The 20,391-nt window shown below is 41.7% G+C and overlaps 1 protein-coding gene across 1 annotated transcript; it reads left to right on the top strand.

Annotated features, from left to right (window-relative positions):
* Window positions 1–898: 898 nt before the first annotated feature.
* Window positions 899–7,026, top strand: LOC117411729 (neurofilament medium polypeptide-like). Its single transcript, XM_059013796.1, has 3 exons — window positions 899–2,002; window positions 2,549–2,673; window positions 5,118–7,026. The coding sequence occupies exons 1-3, from the start codon at window positions 953–955 to the stop codon at window positions 6,457–6,459; spliced, it is 2,517 nt and encodes an 838-aa protein (XP_058869779.1). The 5' UTR covers window positions 899–952; the 3' UTR covers window positions 6,460–7,026.
* Window positions 7,027–20,391: the final 13,365 nt, after the last annotated feature.

Below are 20,391 nucleotides of genomic sequence, written 5' to 3'. Positions count from 1 at the left end.
CTCAGAAAAAAATGATAAAGGGTTTCATTGGTGAAGTTTGAATGTTGTAATTTCTACTAGACCCATTATCCTCAATAGAGCATCCATTAAAACAATAACCTCCCGTTTGAATAAACAAAAAGTGTGAAGTGTCGAGAGAGAGAGAGATGACAGACAGATAGACAGACAGATAGACACAGATACACAGATAGATAGACAGCTAGATAGATAGAAGGGCCAGTTTAGTTTTCCAAGCCCCACAGCACTGATATTTAAATAAAAAAAATATTTGCTAGATTCATGACCGCGTTCTGCTTTCTAGCTCAGCGAATTAAATAAATACACAAATAGTAACACATAATATTTCAAATGTATTACTGTTACCTGCTTTTAAAAAATAAAACCGTACAAATGATATATTTTGGTGATTTTCCATGAAAACGAATGTGCTTTTTTATTGTTAAATAACTGTAAACTGTTTTTTTACTCATATATATATATATATATATATATATATATATATATATATATATATATATATATATATATATATATATATATACACACACATCAACTCACACCTTTGTGCTTACCTTGATGTCTAAAAACACATACGCATCCAAATTGAGTATCAACTCAGAAAGGCGCAATTCGTGTACACAATGTCATACAATGTGTACAAGTTTTGGTCTCTCAGTGTTTCTTAGTTTCTGATATATAAAGCTAGAAGCCGCAGCGCATTGCAAAAGCAGAAGAGGACCTCTCTCTCTCTCTCTCTGCTCGTCTGTCTCTGGCGCACGCCCAGCCCACGTGGGCTATTTGTCAAGAAAAAAAAAATCCCCTCCTTCAGCATATCAATTAGCAGCAAAGAGCCCATTCTTGCCCTGTTAGCGAATATGCCTCGGATATAAAAAGGCAGGACAACAGTGCACATAGCGCAGTGAAAGCCACACACATACGCAAGTCTTCCGAGATGAGCTATACTCTGGAAACGATAGGGAGCCCATCTTATAGGAGGGTGATGGACACCAGGACCAACTACAGCCGCTCCAGCACAACCCCGTCCAGCGGATTCCGCTCCCAGTCCTGGTCCCGAGCTAGCCCCAGCAGCTCGCTCTCATCCTCCTTTAAGAGAACCAACGTTGCCGTTCCCAGAGCGTACAGCTCCACTGTCCACAGCTCTTCCGACAGCCTTGATTTCAGCCAGTCCTCAGCGCTCAATGGGGACTACAAGCGATCCAATGAGAAGGAGCAGCTCCAAGGGCTCAACGACCGTTTTGCCGGCTACATTGACAAAGTGCATTACCTGGAGCAGCAAAACAAGGAGATCGAGGCTGAAATCCAGGCTCTGCGGCAGAAGCAAGTCACCCATTCCCAGCTTGGAAATGTGTACGACCAGGAGCTCGGTGAACTTAGAGCCGTCCTGGAACAGGTGAACCACGAGAAAGCGCAGATCCAGCTGGATACTGACCACATCGAGGAAGACATCCATCGCCTTAAGGACAGGTACGAAGAAGATGTGAGGGTTAGGGAGGACACCGAAGCCACCATCCGCGCTATGAAGAAAGATGTAGAAGATTCCGCGTTGGTCAAAGTTGAGCTTGATAAACGGGCGCAATCCCTGCAAGATGAAATAGCTTTTCTTAAAAATAACCACGAGGAAGAGGTAGGCGAACTTCTCGCTCAGATCCAGGCTTCCCAGGTCACAGTCGAGAGGAAGGACTACCTAAAGACTGACATCACCTCTGCCTTGAAGGAGATCCGCTCCCAGCTCGAGGGGCACTCTTCACAGAACTTCCAGCAAGCGGAAGACTGGTTCAAGTGCCGTTACTCACAGCTGACCGAGGCGGCCGATCAGAACAAGGAGGCCATTAAATCCGCCCGGGACGAAATCTCAGAGTACAGGCGACAGCTGCAGTCCAAGAGCATCGAGCTCGAGTCCGCCAGAGGAACAAAGGAGTCTCTGGAGAGGCAGCTGAATGACATTGAGGATCGCCACAACAGCGACCTGACCAGCTACCAGGTAAGACCGTAACTGAAGTCATTCTCGTGTTTCTATAATCTGTACCCTTTCAGTGCGTAAATGTTTAAATTGTGTTATCGTTTACATTTTACCTCCTAAAATAAGTTAAATGTCTTATTATGTTTAGAAGTACGGCATATCAGTTAAAAGTGTGTAAGATATTGTAGGTGGAATCTGCTGCACGTCCCCTTTAAGAATTAAAGAAAGTCACTTTTATCCTCCGGGAGCCGCCTGCTTTCTGGATTTTGCTGAGTAATCACTAACGGTAACTCAATATTACATTTGCTTTATATCTGCGCTTTACTTGACAAGCTATGAGGTGTGGTGCTTTAGAACTCATTGATACACGCTGTATCACTTGACAAGTCTGCGTATAAATGTTACCACTAACCGAAACCAATAGAAATGCGCATAATTTCAAGCTTGACTTAAATACAGCACTGCAGTTAATTTTGCATCATATAAAATAACACACTGACTAACCGAAATGGTAACCCTATTAATCAGAAATGAATCGTATCCCGTTTTTTAATTTTTGCCTTTTAGGAGACGATCCATCAGCTCGACAACGAGCTCAAAGGAACGAAATGGGAAATGGCACGTCACTTGAGGGAATACCAGGACCTGCTCAATGTCAAGATGGCTCTGGATATCGAAATCGCAGCATACAGGTAACCACGCATAGGCGGGCACGTCCTGAATATTAATAGCGCTGCAGATGTTTGCTGCAACTTCTTTAGCATAATAGCGAATGAGTAAACTTCCACTGACAGCACTGCAACAGTGAGCCAACAGCCTGTGCCATGCTCTACACTGCAGCTGTGACGACGAGCTTCAAGGTTGTTTTGAGGACTCTTGAAGTATACCTACTGCGCATTGGCTGCTACCGCACTAATAAAATATCATACAGTCCAGCGACTCTGCTACAATATATACAAAATCATTTCAGTTTATTTCAGTGTTCATCATTAAGTGTATTTTACATGTTAGATAGTTTGGAACAAATAATTGAGAATGGGTTATTTAAGAATGCAGCTGCATATATGACTTGTATTGACGAGTTAAACATAATACAGTACTGTGAATGGAAGTAAACTATTACTGCTATTACCCTTTTTTCAGTTATGTACTGGCTATGGAAATGTAACACCAAGGAGGTGTTATATTGCTGCAGAATTAATTTTAGGAGCTGATGGTGGCTTTAACATGTCAGTCTCTCGTTGCATTGATTTGGGCATTTTCAAGAAGTCATTATGGATATTTCGTTATTAAATAATCGTACTAATGTTATTTCCGAAATGATGTTGATTTGATTTGAATATATGAACGAGAAGCGCTTCCTGTGACCATTCATTTTGGTTGAGTGGCAGCAAAGCAAACCACTGCTGATTGCCGTCATTTTTCAGAAGTTAATTTGCACTTGAAAAAGGAGGGTTTTAATTAAGACAGAACTACACAACACACTTTCAAACAGTACTGCGGGCAAGTCCTTTGTTTTTTTGCTGTTGTTTGTTTTAAAAGCATGGCTTTGTAGAGAGCGGCAGCTTCAGCAGCAAATGCAGTTTTAGAGCTTGAGCTTGCCACACCCTGGCTGCAACACCGACGATGCAGAGAGGGTGCACAGGGGGTAGGGGATAGGGGATAGGGGATAGGGGAGCTATTGTCAGGCTCAGTTGGAGGACCACTGCATGTGAAGGTGTTAGCAGCATTGTCCTTCTATGCCTCTGGGCCATTCTAAAGGGTCCCAGGTGACCTACCATCTCTACGGCTATCCATCCAGGCATGGATGACTTGATGGATAGCCGATGGGTTAACGATTATATCACTATCCCACTTAATCAGAATCAATAACACTGCTCTTAGAAAATCACCTCCTCAGTTTACTGAGACCAAGGGACGTGTCCATAAAACATTCACAGACCTCCACTGCTTTCCTGGTATGCATTTAATCCACAAAGATCTGCTAAAAACATTATAAAATAATCCTCCAACACAGACATAACTCAAAGAAACACCATGGCCTGGTAATGGTCATATCTCTGCCTTATCTAATTAAACAGAAACAGAGTTTGTATTGATTCCGTGTGATGTATACACACTAAATTCATTATACAGATTCCCACTTTCCTATTGCGTAGCTACTGGTAATTAGATCAGCCTGTGTTATAATGAAAGACACTTACTGTAAACAGGAGTCTCATTTAAACACTCGCACTGGCTATAATTCTTTCTACTGCAGTATTCAAATGCCAGAATAATGTGTTTTGAGATACATAGCTTAGCAGCATATATTTAAACCGTTAAAAACGTATCTCAACTACGTTTAAAAACATGTCAGTGACTTCCATATTTATTTATATAATACGTTCTCTTCACAAACAAAAACCTAAACAACTGCAGAGGAAAGCTTAGTATGGTTTCGGTTTCGGGCTGTAAACAACATTATTGTACAGAAATGTGTCGGATGACTATTTGAATGTGGTCTGATTAAATATTATATTGTTTATGCCTCATTTGATGTTAAGGAAAAGTAATAAGAATTTTAAGTCTTACACATTTAACAAGTCAAATCGGAGTTTATAAATCAAACAACCAATTTATCCAGTACATTCAAGGAAATACTAGACACCTCTTAACTGAAGTAATAATAATAATAATAATAATAATAATAATAATAATAATAATAATAATTGCCATACTCAGTATTTATTAAGTGACACTATGCATTTACAAGAAAGTCATTGGAGACAGAAACTGCATATATAATTCAAATGAACAAGACAATCAATACAGTAATTCATACAAATATACAAACAGGGGATTCGGCAATGCAATGGGTTACTGCACTCGCCATTCAATAAAATGGAAATGAGTCGGCTTAAAATCACTACACAATGAAGCTAACTTGGCACAGCCAATAGTCTGCTTGGGAAAGACCAGGGTTGAATAGCAAGGGTGGTTGTTCAGGATTATTGAGGCAGTGGCGCTTGTTAGCCGTATCAATAAGGTATGGCTTATTTAATGTAAGAAAGTAACGTGATGCTCTACTCACACTTTCTGTTATTACAACTCACACATTTCCAGTCTTCACTGTAGTTTTTCTCTGTATCTGCAGGAAGCTCCTGGAGGGTGAAGAGACTCGCTTCAGCTCATTCTCAGGCGGCATCACCGGTCCATCATTCCCATACAGACAACCAGTTCCCGTCACCCCAGCCAAAATCCATAAAGCAAAAGCTGAGCCCCCCAAGTTGAAAGTCCAACACAAGTTTGTGGAGGAAATCATTGAGGAGACCAAGGTGGAAGATGAGCAGTCTGAGATGGACATGGCCTTGGCTGCCGTAGCAGAGGAGCTGGCTGCCGAACCTGCAGAGGAAGAGGCAGAAGAGGAAGGAGAAGAAGAGCAGGAGGAAGGAGCCAAGGAAGAGGAGGGACAGGAGGTAGAGGAGGCTGTTGAAGAAGAGGTGGTAGCCGTCTCAAAGGCAGCAGTAAGTGCCAGCGCCCCCAAGGCTGAGGCAGAGGAGGAGGAGGAGGAGGCTGCTGAAGAAGATGAAGAGGAAGGTGAGAAAGAGGAGGGAGAAGAAGAAGAGGAAGAAGCTGAGAAGGAAGAAGGTGAGGAAACATTAGAAACAGCTGAGGCTGAAGAGGAGGAAGAAGAAGCAGAGGGAGAAGAGAAGGCAGAGGAGGAAGAAGAAGAAGCTGAAGGAGAGAAAGAAGAAGGAGAAAAGGAAGAGGAGAGTGAGGCTGTTGTAGAAGAGGTCATTGTGGAGGAGAAGATCGAGAGCACCAAAGCCTCCAAACAAGAAGTCAAGCCAGAGGAAGAACAGAAAGAGGCAAGTGAGGGTGAGGAAGAGAAAGAAAGTGAGAAAGAAGGAGAGCAGGAACAGACAGAAGAAGAAACAGCAGAAGACGAGACCAAGGATGAAGGCAAGGCAGAATCAAAGGAAGACTCTGGAGAAGAGTCTGAAGACAAAAAGGCAGATGAGGATGAGACCGCAGAAGAGGAAAAAGAGTCCAAGGAGGAGGCTGAAGAGGAGACTGTCTCCAAGAGTGAGGCAGGCAAAGTTGGGTCTGAAAAAAAGGAATCCAAAGGTGAGGCTGATGAAGAGGCAGCGTCGGATGCTGCAGAGAAGGAAGACACAGCCGTCAATGGAGAGGTAGTGGAGAATGCTGAGGAAGGCTCGGGTGGAGAGGAACAAGATGAGGAAGAGAAGGCTGTGGTCACCAATGGAGTAGATGAGAGCCCCTCTGCAGAGGATAGCAGTCAGAAGGTGGTCATCACCAAGACTGTGGAAACAATTACCACCACAGGAGATGGAGAAAAACAGATCACCAAGTCTGTGACAGTCACCCAGACCATGGAAGAGGTGGAGCAGGTTGTGGAGGAGACGCTGGTGTCCACAAAGAAGGTGGAGAAGGTCACGTCACAATCCATAAAACAAGTGACTGAAAGCGAGTGAAAACTTCTGCCGCAGAGAAAACTAACATAGTAGAGAAAGCCATATGATATGACAGCTATAAAAAAAAATGCATGTGAGTGACAGCTTTAACGGGCTTTAAGCAGAAATGGTTCTCTCATGGGAGGGGTGAAGACTCTGTAATTTACTTTGTGCAATATGAGGGGGAATGCATGCAAGCTCATGAAGTGTGCCCTCCATAAAGCTGAGGAAATTAAGTGAAAATACATATTAATATGGATGATTTTAAAAAAAGAACAACAATAAATCAAATGCATGAAAGATGTACTTCAAAGGGGTATTTCCTGAGTTGCTGGAGGGTCACTTCTGAGAAAAAGATTATGCAAAGAACCAACTGAGCCAAAAAATTATTATGATAAGAAACAAAACTCCTAGCCTTAAGAAATGCTATTTATTGTTGTTTATTATGTTTACCTCAAGAGTGCAATTAAAAAAGTGGACTTTTATTCATGGGGGAACCTTACTGACATGTGACAAGATGCAGCCTGTCATTGACTCATGTAACATCTCACAGCAGCATTCGCTCAATAAAGAACATATTGAAAGTGTGCTAATTCTGGTGGTGATTTTCTTCTTGGTTGATCTGTTGTTGATGTGTTTTCAAAGAATAATCCATGCAATATTGCTAATATCAATCCCCCATGCATACAGGAATCTATATTGGTGGTCAGGATTATTGCATCATCTTATATTTCTCAGGCATCAGCTCAACACAATGCAGGAAAAAATGTAAGGTGATGCAATGTTATGGCCACCGTTGTACATTTTATTAAGAAATAGAACAATGCTGGTCAATGGAATAACAGTATTACACAATACAAGACACAGCACATCGCTATGCTCCTGCATAATCCACTTTTTGTAAGACGCTAAAATAATATTTGTACACTTTATAGTTTATTCCACTAATATCCAATAATAGAAGAAACATATAGAGTTTTAGGCTGTCAGTTATTATTTATAATATAATTCTTCAGGCTTGTGCCTCGTTATTGAACATAAGGTTTAGAATGCTACCATCTTTTTGCCATTAATAACTAAAATACCTATTTTTGTCTTTTCATAAAGTATTACTTCAAAGAATCTTCTATAGAATGTGGCAGCAGTGTGGAGTAGTGGTTAGGGCTCTGGACTCTTGACTGCTGTACCCTTGAGCAAGGTACTTTACCTAGATTGATCCAGTAAAAACCCAACTGGGTAATTGTATGTAAAAATAATGTGATATCTTGTAACAATTGTAAGTCGCCCTGGATAAGGGCGTCTGCTAATAAATAAATAATAATAGAATGTTCTCTTTTAACAGCATATTTCAGCACCTGCATTGCATAAACCAAGTATTTTAGGGGTGGTCGAGATAACCACGCACAAGTGGTTGGTGCAGTTCCGGGTCACCCCTATAGTGTTGTACAATTCATATACCAGCAGGATTTACTGAAGGTGTATTGTGACATCGTCGTCTGCAACGGAGCTACAAATATTGTATGTTGTTATACCTGCGTAATTAATTGTGCACAGGGCTTTATGGATTTTACACATGTAAACCTAAAGTTATGGAAAATGCAGCAGTGCCACTGTATCAGACTAGTTTAATGGTAACGTTGTGTAAATTTGCCACTTCAAGGTACATCTATATTTCTTTTAAACTCTATCCATATCATAGCTAAGCGAGGATACTGTTATACACTGTAAAAAATACGATATTTTTATAAATACGGTATTTTTCTGTAATTGTATGTCTCAGTTTTCTGTGGAAAGGTGGTCGATAGGTGCATAGTTTGATAGAGGCAACTTTCATTGCAGCACAAAGCAATGTTAGTAACATTCGGCAGCAATGAGACAATCGAGCAGGAACACAAGTAAACCAAGGGTATTGACACACGTTTTATTTTAGATGGGCAACAAAACTGAGTGGGTGTCAGTGTGCCTATACATGCAGTGAACATTACAGGCAGGTTGGTGTAGTGCAGCTACATGGAAGTGGTTGAGGACTCTGTCAACAAAAAAATATTCAAATCAAAGTAAATCGGAGCTCAACTAAACAGGGAACAAAACATAGCGAGTCCTCAATCTCACCTCCAATGGACTGCAGATATCGAGCAACGGGCATGTCTTCTATTGGCTAAATAATCCCTCCTACCCCTCTCACTACAGCCGGGCTAAGAATGTAACAGCAGCGGAAATACATGATCTATATTTGCTAAATGATGAACTCACCACTGTCAGCATACGCTACAGTTTATAAACTCCACATACAGCTCAACCCGTTTTACACAAAAAGTAGCAGAGTTTGTCAAAACCACTACCGCCGGTCTCACTTCCCAGCCCGGCACCCAGGCTCACACGAGCTGCTCGTTATCACGGACGTCCTCCCAGCTCTCTCCCTCTTTTTTTTAAATCGAGCTTTTTAAAGTACAATTTGACTCATTGATTAAATACTGCGATTTTCCTAGACACATTCACACGTGCTTTAAAAACATACCAATATAACATAATCAAAATGCAATAAAAACTACACATCTTAAATCATTAGAAAATACATACAAACGCACTCCTACGTGTGTGTGTGTGTGTGTGTGTGTGTGTGTGTGTGTGTGTGTGTGTGTGTGTGTGTGTATGAATAAGGTAGTTATGCACATGCCGGTACCAATCCAAAGTGTACAGAAACCGTTAACGCTTAACAGAAAAATAATAATGCAAAAATGCAATGATTTAGAGTAGACAAAATAAACACGGGTGTTTCCGTGAACTCTGATATGGACCGCATTGTGCAAATTAAACCGGTGTCTGCATTCTTTATTCGCACAGCACAAAGTCATTTATTGATAGAATTAAAAGGGTTACAGATTTGTTTAAAACCAAGTACAGTAACGGATATATCTTATTGTGGGTTATTTCTTAAGGACGTTATAATGATGTCTTCGTTGGGTGGGAAAAGCGGTTTCTACTGAATGAAAACATTGGTATTGATCGCATACCTAAATGAAGACATCTGCGAGACATCTGGTTTACTGCAGTCTTTAAGGTGGAACGCCCAGGGCAGTACAGGCTGCTGGAAATTTCCATCAGACCCGCTGCAAAACAAACCATTCACTGAGACTCCGTAAAATGAACAGAAGACACGCCACTTTATCCCCCAGTGGCACAGAGACCAGTGCTCGTGGAAGACTCTAATGTACCGAATCATTACAGTGCGAAGTTAAAGCTACATTACGATATAAGGTGGTCATGATATAATGGTAGATGGTTTATATGTAGAGGTGCTCGAATCATTGAATCGTTTAATTCTTCGACATATTAAATCACACGAATGTTTACCACGAAGAGGCATGGTGAAGCACAATTGCAAACTGGTAAATTTAGAGTTTAGGGAACACTATGGGAGAAATCACTGCAAAAAAAAAAAAAAAAAAAACTTTAAGGATCAGTCGTAGACCTAAATTTCAATATGCTTCCCAACAAATATAAAACAATAAAGATGTTTCAGCACTATTAAAAACGATATAGCATTACGAGCAAATTCAGTAATGTAACCACAATCTATTTTTTAATGACTGTAAATGTGCAGAAAAAAATATAACAGAGTATAACCGATATTTACAATAAGACCATTTAATCACCCAGTTACACCACATAAACACTAAGCCGCATTCAAAACACCTGCCGAGCACGGTTCCGTATTACTGACAGCTCTTGTGTATCGATTGATAGTCAGTATCACCCCATCTGTGTTCGCTGTCACATATGCTACCTTGGTTAAAGATGACCGCTGCGGGACTTCCTGTTAGCAATCAGATGTCATATTGGACTTTTTCAAGTTACACTTACTGCTTGTAGAGCAGAATACGTTGCTTCATTCTACGGTAATGTGACTAATATAATAACATGTTTTAGAAATTGAATATATATTTTCACACCCACATTATATATATATATATATATATATATATATATATATATATATATATATATATATATATATATATATATATATGTTTAAAGGCTGTCTGCCTATTTTCAGAATTGCACTATAGAAAGACGGACAGACCGACAGACAGACAGACAGACAGACAGACAGGCAGACTGGCTATGGTAAATATATTGTAAAGTGCATTGTAACTGCGCATAATAACATTGTAATGATGTGTAAGTACACATGTATTTACTAAGTTGATACTATACACAGTATAATGAGAGACACTTAATGTGAAGTGTTACCGTGAACACACGGGGAACCGCGGTATATACAGGTGTTTAAAATCTGCTGCTTACGATTTATGTTTCATTCTTAAAAATGTACTCCTGGAAAATAGATGCTTATGTTTTAGTACAAAGGCTAATCCTAGCATTATTTAGAGTTTTCAATCGTAAACCTTTCCAACTACAAAAACAGCTTGTGGATCTTCAAAAGTCGCCTTGTTGCGGCAATACAAATACATATTTAAAAGTTTCCATTGCACAAAGTAATTTGAAAACTGCAGGGTAATGCAGAGGCGAGCTAATGATATAATCCAGTCGGGCAGGGAGACGTGTCATTAAGATTTAAAGAATGCAGTAATGCACCAAAATACTGCAGTAACTTTCTGCGCTATTGCCTCGCTTTCGTGGATCAATAAGCCTTACTATGCAGTATTCCTGAGTTCCAACCCCTTTAAACAAGCGTGGCGCTCCAGTACAACGGAGGAGGGGTAGATTCAGTATGCACAGCCTGACATTACACATATACAAACGACTTCTTTACACAGACCAGCTTTGAATAACAGCTGTGTGTCATCAAGCATTGTGAACTGCAATGCAGGACAGCTTCTAAAAGCTCTAGTTAGCAAATGTATTGCATTAAACTACTGAATTGAATTACAGTTACTCCGTTGATTATTCTCTAGCTACGAATCTACATAAGTTGTTCTTTCCCCTAGTCCCAATCACCAAATTACGTATGTGTATTTCAGTCATAACGCAGTCAATAATCACCACAATCAATAATAATTTAAATAACCATGACATGAATATCTGCAATGTGATCAACTTAATAATGAATACTAGTATAGGATTTTTTTCTCGTGTTACTACCTGCAGTGCTAAGCAAATTCTCAAAGAAAGATTCGTGTCGTTATAGTTCATATATAGTATTGTAATGTATAACTGTAGTGCTCTTAAAACGGTGATAACTGTAACGTGTTCTATTCGTCTGTATGTGTATATGATGTTCGCTATCTTTAATAAGTCAACCTGTACTGGAGTAGTGCTGTAACAACTAAGCCTTGAGGAACGTACCGGCTTCCTTTTATTATTGTGACGTCACTGCGCTCCAAGCACTACGGGAGCCCCACTAGTCTACACATAGTCTTATCCTTACATTAACATTTAACTTTGCGGAGAAATAGGATAGAATAACAAACACACATCAGTTTTGAAATAGTTTACATTTGTACATACCTTATACTTGGAATTAGTTTTATTGCATGCAAACTACACACGCCCCAAAAGACTTGTCACAACGTATGTTTACCCTGGTTGATGCATGTGCATTGTAATCCACGTTACATTCAGATTTCAGCACTACAGCCATGGACAGTTCCATAATGCTACACACATGTATACTCAAACCTGCCGTTACATCGTTGCTCCGTACTCTAAATAACGGGACAAACAACACGAGACTCAATCATCTTGAACAGCTGCAATGCATTTAACCAGCAGATCACATGTGTCAGCAGGGAGGCTCCCACAGGTGTTGAAGGCAAGATCAATAATCAGGTTAGTAGTCCCACATTGATGCGTAGAAAGCCCTTGTGGGGAACTAACCAGAAAGCCTAGTTCTAGAGCTTTAGTAGTAGAACGTATTGCCATGAACCACACAACTAAAAAAAAACAAATTTCAAGGAGGTGATGGGAAACAGAAACAAATAAGACTTGGAAACCAAATACCGTGTTGCACAAATTGAGATAGCAGTCAGGCAAATCTCTGTATCAATCCCAGGGTGCTATTTGTGTTGAAAGTCAAAGGGGGTTGGCACCATGGAGAGAACCCTCTTGTGTCTTTTCTAGTACATTTGGCACCATGGAGAGAACCCTCTTGTGTCTTTTCTAGTACATTTGGCACCATGGAGAGAACCCTCTTGTGTCTTTTCTAGTACATTTGGCACCATGGAGAGAACCCTCTTGTGTCTTTTCTAGTACATTTGGCACCATGGAGAGAACCCTCTTGTGTCTTTTCTAGTACATTTGGCACCATGGAGTGAACCCTCTTGTGTCTTTTCTAGTACATTTGGCACCATGGAGAGAACCCTCTTGTGTCTTTTCTAGTACATTTGGCACCATGGAGAGAACCCTCTTGTGTCTTTTCTAGTACATTTGGCACCATGGAGAGAACCCTCTTGTGTCTTTTCTAGTACATTTGGCACCATGGAGAGAACCCTCTTGTGTCTTTTCTAGTACATTTGGCACCATGGAGAGAACCCTCTTGTGTCTTTTCTAGTACATTGTGGGCGTTTGGAAAGTGTTTCAGTTATACAACCTTGAAACAAAGTTCTGTAATGTACAACAGTGGGTTGCAGGTTGGATATATTACAGAATAGATGTTAGGAATAATATAAAAAGACAGGTATGCAGCCAGTTTACCATGGTTTGTCTTTGTGTGTGTGTGTGTGTGTGTGTGTGTGTGTGTGTGTGTGTGTGTGTGTGTGTGTGTGTGTGTGTCTATATTTACTGTCATGCAGGTGATGTGGTCAGATCTTCGGGCTAGGAGCCAGCCAGTTAAAAAGAGCCAAGAAAGTGTCTTCTTCTTCTCATGCAGAATAGGTCATGAATCCCGAATGCTCCTCTTCCCACAGTCCCAGGGGCTGCTTCAATCAGTGCTGGGAAGGAAAGCGTTGCCTCCTCTGTCCTTGGCTGCAGGGCCCCTTGTCCTGCTGTAGACAGGAGAATTTAAACTAATACTCTTATCAATATTGCCAACACGGCTACTGGCAAACAGCAGCGTTTTTAAATAATTAAAAAATGGGTTTGTATCTTTTTTTCTAAGCTTACCTTTTTTTTCTAAGTTACAGCAATACTTCGTTGCACTTGGACACTAAAAGCCATTGTGGAGGGGTCATGGATATCCAATTTGATATTAAATCTATTTAGTGCTTTTTTTTGCTGTGCTTTTGGCTTCCAGTCTGTATGCTTTGGATGTGTTCAAAGGGAGAGGCTGCATAGCCCTCCCCTTTACTGTGACAGCTCTGCAGTGGGTTAGATTTGCTGCTACTGCAGTATCCAAGATTCTGAGCCATTCTGAACTCAGTCCTGTGTGTGTGGGTGTCTGTATTTAGAGCTGTGTGTGTGGGTGTCTGTATTTAGAGCTGTGTGTGTGGGTGTCTGTATTTAGAGCTGTGTGTGTGGGTGTCTGTATTTAGAGCTGTGTGTGTGGGTGTCTGTATTTAGAGCTGTGTGTGTATGCGTTGGTGTCTGTATTTCAAGATCTTGGCATGTGTGTGTATGTGAGTCTACATTTAAAATGTGACTGAGTCTTATACAGCATATTAATTGCATTTTTAATGTTCCTTTGCTGTTTTGTGTTTCTGGCAATCTTCCTGGGTGGTTCTGGGTTGAGACATTTTTTTCTAATTTGATCATTTCTTTATCCTCTGCATTCACCTAGTTTAAACCTTGCTTTCTGAGTTTTGTTTATCCAATATTGGGCTATCATTTTACTCTGAATGAGTCTTTCTCTGGCTTTATACCAGCTGGTCAGGATAGTGCTGAGACAATGGGAACTCTCACACCCACCTGCTCTACATATGTACTGTATAGAGAAAGAATAGGCTGGGCTGGCATAGCTGAATGATCAAATTGTAACATTGATTTGAAAGGAATGAGGAAGGCTGATCATCCCTGGCACTTAAGAGTCCCCAGACAAGCTCAAAACCAGAGAATAATGCTAACTCAATATTAGAGCAAAGCAACAGAACCATGAGAATGACAGCAAACATCTTTAAACAGCACTGCAGAACCAACCACTGAGACTGACAGCAAACACCTTTAAACAGCACTGCAGAACCACTGAGACTGACAGCAAACACCATTAAACAGTACTGCAGAACCACTGAGACTGACAGCAAACACCTTTAAACAGTACTGCAGAACCACTAAGACTGACAGCAAACACCTTTAAACAGCACTGCAGAACCACTGAGACTGACAGCAAACACCTTTAAACAGTACTGCAGAACCACTGAGACTGACAGCAAACACCTTTAAACAGTACTGCAGAACCACTGAGACTGACAGCAAACACCTTTAAACAGTACTGCAGAACCACTGAGACTGACAGCAAACACCTTTAAACAGTACTGCAGAACCACTGAGACTGACAGCAAACACCTTTAAACAGCACTGCAGAACCACTGAGACTGACAGCAAACACCTTTAAACAACACTGCAGAACCACTGAGACTGACAGCAAACACCTTTAAACAGTACTGCAGAACCAACCACTGAGACTGACAGCAAACATCTTTAAACAGTACTGCAGAATCACTGAGACTGACAGCAAACACCTTTAAACAGTACTGCAGAACCAACCACTGAGACTGACAGCAAACATCTTTAAACAGTACTGCAGAATCACTGAGACTGACAGCAAACACCTTTAAACAGTACTGCAGAACCACTGAGACTGACAGCAAACACCTTTAAACAGTACTGCAGAACCAACCACTGAGATTGACAGCAAACACCTTTAAACAGCACTGCAGAACCACTGAGACTGACAGCAAACACCTTTAAACAACACTGCAGAACCACTGAGACTGACAGCAAACACCTTTAAACAGTACTGCAGAACCAACCACTGAGACTGACAGCAAACATCTTTAAACAGTACTGCAGAACCACTGAGACTGACAGCAAACACCTTTAAACAGTACTGCAGAACCACTGAGACTGACAGCAAACACCTTTAAACAGTACTGCAGAACCACTGAGACTGACAGCAAACACCTTTAAACAGCACTGCAGAACCACTGAGACTGACAGCAAACACCTTTAAACAACACTGCAGAACCACTGAGACTGACAGCAAACACCTTTAAACAGTACTGCAGAACCAACCACTGAGACTGACAGCAAACACCTTTAAACAGTACTGCAGAACCACTGAAACTGACAGCAAACACCTTTAAACAGTACTGCAGAACCACTGAGACTGACAGCAAACACCTTTAAACAGCACTGCAGAACCACTGAGACTGACAGCAAACACCTTTAAACAGCACTGCAGAACCACTGAGACTGACAGCAAACACCTTTAAACAGTACTGCAGAATCACTGAGACTGACAGCAAACACCTTTAAACAGTACTGCAGAACCACTGAGACTGACAGCAAACACCTTTAAACAGTACTGCAGAACCACTGAGACTGACAGCAAACACCTTTAAACAGTACTGCAGAACCAACCACTGAGACTGACAGCAAACACCTTTAAACAGCACTGCAGAACCACTGAGACTGACAGCAAACACCTTTAAACAACACTGCAGAACCACTGAGACTGACAGCAAACACCTTTAAACAGTACTGCAGAACCAACCACTGAGACTGACAGCAAACATCTTTAAACAGTACTGCAGAACCACTGAGACTGACAGCAAACACCTTTAAACAGTACTGCAGAACCACTGAGACTGACAGCAAACACCTTTAAACAGCACTGCAGAACCACTGAGACTGACAGCAAACACCTTTAAACAGTACTGCAGAACCACTGAGACTGACAGCAAACACCTTTAAACAGTACTGCAGAACCACTGAGACTGACAGCAAACACCTTTAAACAGTACTGCAGAACCACTGAGACTGACAGCAAACACCTTTAAACAGTACTGCAGAACCACTGAGACTGACAGCAAACACCTTTAAACAGCACTGCAGAACCACTGAGACTGACAGCAAACACCTTTAAACAACACTGCAGAACCACTGAGACTGACAGCAAACGCCTTTAAACAGTACTGCAGAACCAACCACTGAGACTGACAGCAAACACCTTTAAACAGTACTGCAGAACCACTGAAACTGACAGCAAACACCTTTAAATAGTACTGCAGAACCACTGAGACTGACAGCAAACACCTTTAAACAGCACTGCAGAACCACTGAGACTGACAGCAAACACCTTTAAACAGCACTGCAGAACCACTGAGACTGACAGCAAACACCTTTAAACAGTACTGCAGAATCACTGAGACTGACAGCAAACACCTTTAAACAGTACTGCAGAACCACTGAGACTGACAGCAAACACCTTTAAACAGTACTGCAGAACCACTGAGACTGACAGCAAACACCTTTAAACAGTACTGCAGAACCAACCACTGAGACTGACAGCAAACACCTTTAAACAGCACTGCAGAACCACTGAGACTGACAGCAAACACCTTTAAACAACACTGCAGAACCACTGAGACTGACAGCAAACACCTTTAAACAGTACTGCAGAACCAACCACTGAGACTGACAGCAAACATCTTTAAACAGTACTGCAGAACCACTGAGACTGACAGCAAACACCTTTAAACAGTACTGCAGAACCACTGAGACTGACAGCAAACACCTTTAAACAGCACTGCAGAACCACTGAGACTGACAGCAAACACCTTTAAACAGTACTGCAGAACCACTGAGACTGACAGCAAACACCTTTAAACAGTACTGCAGAACCACTGAGACTGACAGCAAACACCTTTAAACAGTACTGCAGAACCACTGAGACTGACAGCAAACACCTTTAAACAGCACTGCAGAACAACTGAGACTGACAGCAAACACCTTTAAACAGTACTGCAGAACCAACCACTGAGACTGACAGCAAACATCTTTAAACAGTACTGCAGAATCACTGAGACTGACAGCAAACACCTTTAAACAGTACTGCAGAACCACTGAGACTGACAGCAAACACCTTTAAACAGCACTGCAGAACCACTGAGACTGACAGCAAACACCTTTAAACAACACTGCAGAACCACTGAGACTGACAGCAAACACCTTTAAACAGTACTGCAGAACCAACCACTGAGACTGACAGCAAACATCTTTAAACAGTACTGCAGAATCACTGAGACTGACAACAAACACCTTTAAACAGTACTGCAGAACCACTGAGACTGACAGCAAACACCTTTAAACAGTACTGCAGAACCAACCACTGAGACTGACAGCAAACACCTTTAAACAGCACTGCAGAACCACTGAGACTGACAGCAAACACCTTTAAACAACACTGCAGAACCACTGAGACTGACAGCAAACACCTTTAAACAGTACTGCAGAACCAACCACTGAGACTGACAGCAAACATCTTTAAACAGTACTGCAGAACCACTGAGACTGACAGCAAACACCTTTAAACAGTACTGCAGAACCACTGAGACTGACAGCAAACACCTTTAAACAGCACTGCAGAACCACTGAGACTGACAGCAAACACCTTTAAACAGTACTGCAGAACCACTGAGACTGACAGCAAACACCTTTAAACAGTACTGCAGAACCACTGAGACTGACAGCAAACACCTTTAAACAGCACTGCAGAACCACTGAGACTGACAGCAAACACCTTTAAACAACACTGCAGAACCACTGAGACTGACAGCAAACACCTTTAAACAGTACTGCAGAACCAACCACTGAGACTGACAGCAAACACCTTTAAACAGTACTGCAGAACCACTGAAACTGACAGCAAACACCTTTAAACAGTACTGCAGAACCACTGAGACTGACAGCAAACACCTTTAAACAGCACTGCAGAACCACTGAGACTGACAGCAAACATCTTTAAATAGCACTGCAGAACCACTGAGACTGACAGCAAACACCATTAAACAGCACTGCAGAACAGACATTACAATTACTTATTTTGACATCTTTAGGGATCCCATCAGTCTTTTGTGATTTGTAAATATTTGGGTCAATGGTTTTGCTTTTAGAGGTTTATAAGTTCATGTGACAGGGTACCCCGCCCCTGGGTGTATTTTTGGTTTATTTTGTATAGTTTGGGTTATGTATCACAGGGGTGTTAATGTATATTGGTATGTGAGCACAGGGATGTGGGTTTGTGTGTGTGTGTGTGGAATAGTGGTGACAGGGAGGCAGTTAAAATCCTCCCTATAAAAACACATGGTAATGTGGCTGGAGCCGTGAATTGAATAAATGATTAAATGATTAATTAAGGCTCCAGCCACAGGTGTATAAATAGGGTGATCACGGGTGAGAAAGAGGTTAGTGTGTTTGGAGGCGGAGCGTAAGTAGTGAGGAGGAGTAAAAACTTAAATATAAACAATTGCTACGATTGTTTGCGTTGTTTGCGTCTTGCACCGCTGTACTTGCTTGTTATGGTTTCATTTCTGGTATGACGTCATAGACCCAAGCTATCCTGCCACACTTCAATATTGACACTTATGGTTTACTTTTAAAAAGCACATGCGTCTGTCAAAGCCATAACATTGAATCGCTTTCGAGGTCCTGCTATTCATGCATTCCGAGAAGCCCTCTTTGTCGGAAGCCCTGTTTGTTTGTTGGAAGCCCTGTTTGTTTGTCGGAAGCCCTGTTTGTTTGTTTGTTGGAAGCCCTGTTTGTTTGTTGGAAGCCCTGTTTGTTTGTTGGAAGCCCTGTTTGTTTGTCGGAAGCCCTGTTTGTTAGAAGCCCTGTTTGTTTGTCGGAAACCCTGTTTGTTTGTCGGAAGCTCTGTTTGTTAGAAGCCCTGTTTGTTTGTTGGAAGCCCTGTTTGTTTGTCAGAAGCCCTGTTTGTTTGTTGGAAGCCCTGTTTGTTTGTCAGAAGCCCTGTTTGTTTGTCGGAAGCCCTGTTTGTTTGTCGGAAGCCCTGTTTGTTTGCTGGAAGTCCTGTTTGCTGGAAGCCCTGCTTGTATGTTGGAAGCCCTGTTTGTTTGTCGGAAGCCCTGTTTGTTTGTTGGAAGCCCTGTTTGTTTGTCAGAAGCCCTGTTTGTTTGTCAGAAGCCCTGTTTGTTTGTCAGAAGCCCTGTTTGTTTGCTGGAAGCCCTGTTTGTTTGTTGGAAGCCCTGTTTGTTTGTTGGAAGCCCTGTTTGTTTGTCAGAAGCCCGGTTTGTTTGTCGGAAGCCCTGTTTGTTTGTCAGAAGCCCTGTTTGTTTGTCAGAAGCCCTGTTTGTTTGTTGGAAGCCCTGTTTGTTTGTCAGAAGCCCTGTTTGTTTGTTGGAAGCCCTGTTTGTTTGTTGGAAGCCCTGTTTGTTTGTTGGAAGCCCTGTTTGTTTGTTGGAAGCCCTGTTTGTTTGTTGGAAGCCCTGTTTGTTTGTTGGAAGCCCTGTTTGTTTGTTGGAAGCCCTGCTTGTTTGTTTGTTGGAAGCCCTGTTTGTTTGTTGGAAGCCCTGTTTGTTTGTCGGAAGCCCTGTTTGTTTGTTGGAAGCCCTGTTTGTTTGTTGGAAGCCCTGTTTGTTTGTCAGAAGCCCTGTTTGTTTGTTGGAAGCCCTGTTTGTTTGTTGGAAGCCCTGTTTGTTTGTTGGAAGCCCTGTTTGTTTGTTGGAAGCCCTGTTTGTTTGTTGGAAGCCCTGTTTGTTTGTTGGAAGCCCTGTTTGTTTGTCGGAAGCCCTGTTTGTTTGTTGGAAGCCCTGTTTGTTTGCTGGAAGCCCTGTTTGTTTGTTGGAAGCCCTGTTTGTTTGTTTGTTTGAAGCCCTGTTTGTTTGCTGGAAGCCCTGTTTGTTTGCTGGAAGCCCTGTTTGTTTGTTGGAAGCCCTGTTTGTTTGTTGGAAGCCCTGTTTGTTTGTTGGAAGCCCTGTTTGTTTGTTGGAAGCCCTGTTTGTTTGTCGGAAGCCCTGTTTGTTTGTTGGAAGCCCTGTTTGTTTGCTGGAAGCCCTGTTTGTTTGTTGGAAGCCCTGTTTGTTTGTTTGTTTGAAGCCC

Source organism: Acipenser ruthenus, chromosome 46 (genome assembly GCF_902713425.1).
Source record: "Acipenser ruthenus chromosome 46, fAciRut3.2 maternal haplotype, whole genome shotgun sequence".
Classification (NCBI taxonomy): domain Eukaryota; kingdom Metazoa; phylum Chordata; class Actinopteri; order Acipenseriformes; family Acipenseridae; genus Acipenser; species Acipenser ruthenus.
Note: the sequence above shows the minus strand (reverse complement) of the source record. Positions and strands in the feature narration are given on the sequence as shown.

Coding starts and splice junctions, on each gene's coding strand:
- LOC117411729 (XM_059013796.1), top strand. CDS start 953: ATGAGCTATACTCTGGAAACGATAGGGAGCCCATCTTATAGGAGGGTG. Junction 2,003..2,548: donor GCGACCTGACCAGCTACCAG/GTAAGACCGTAA, acceptor TTTGCCTTTTAG/GAGACGATCCATCAGCTCGA. Junction 2,674..5,117: donor ATCGAAATCGCAGCATACAG/GTAACCACGCAT, acceptor CTGTATCTGCAG/GAAGCTCCTGGAGGGTGAAG.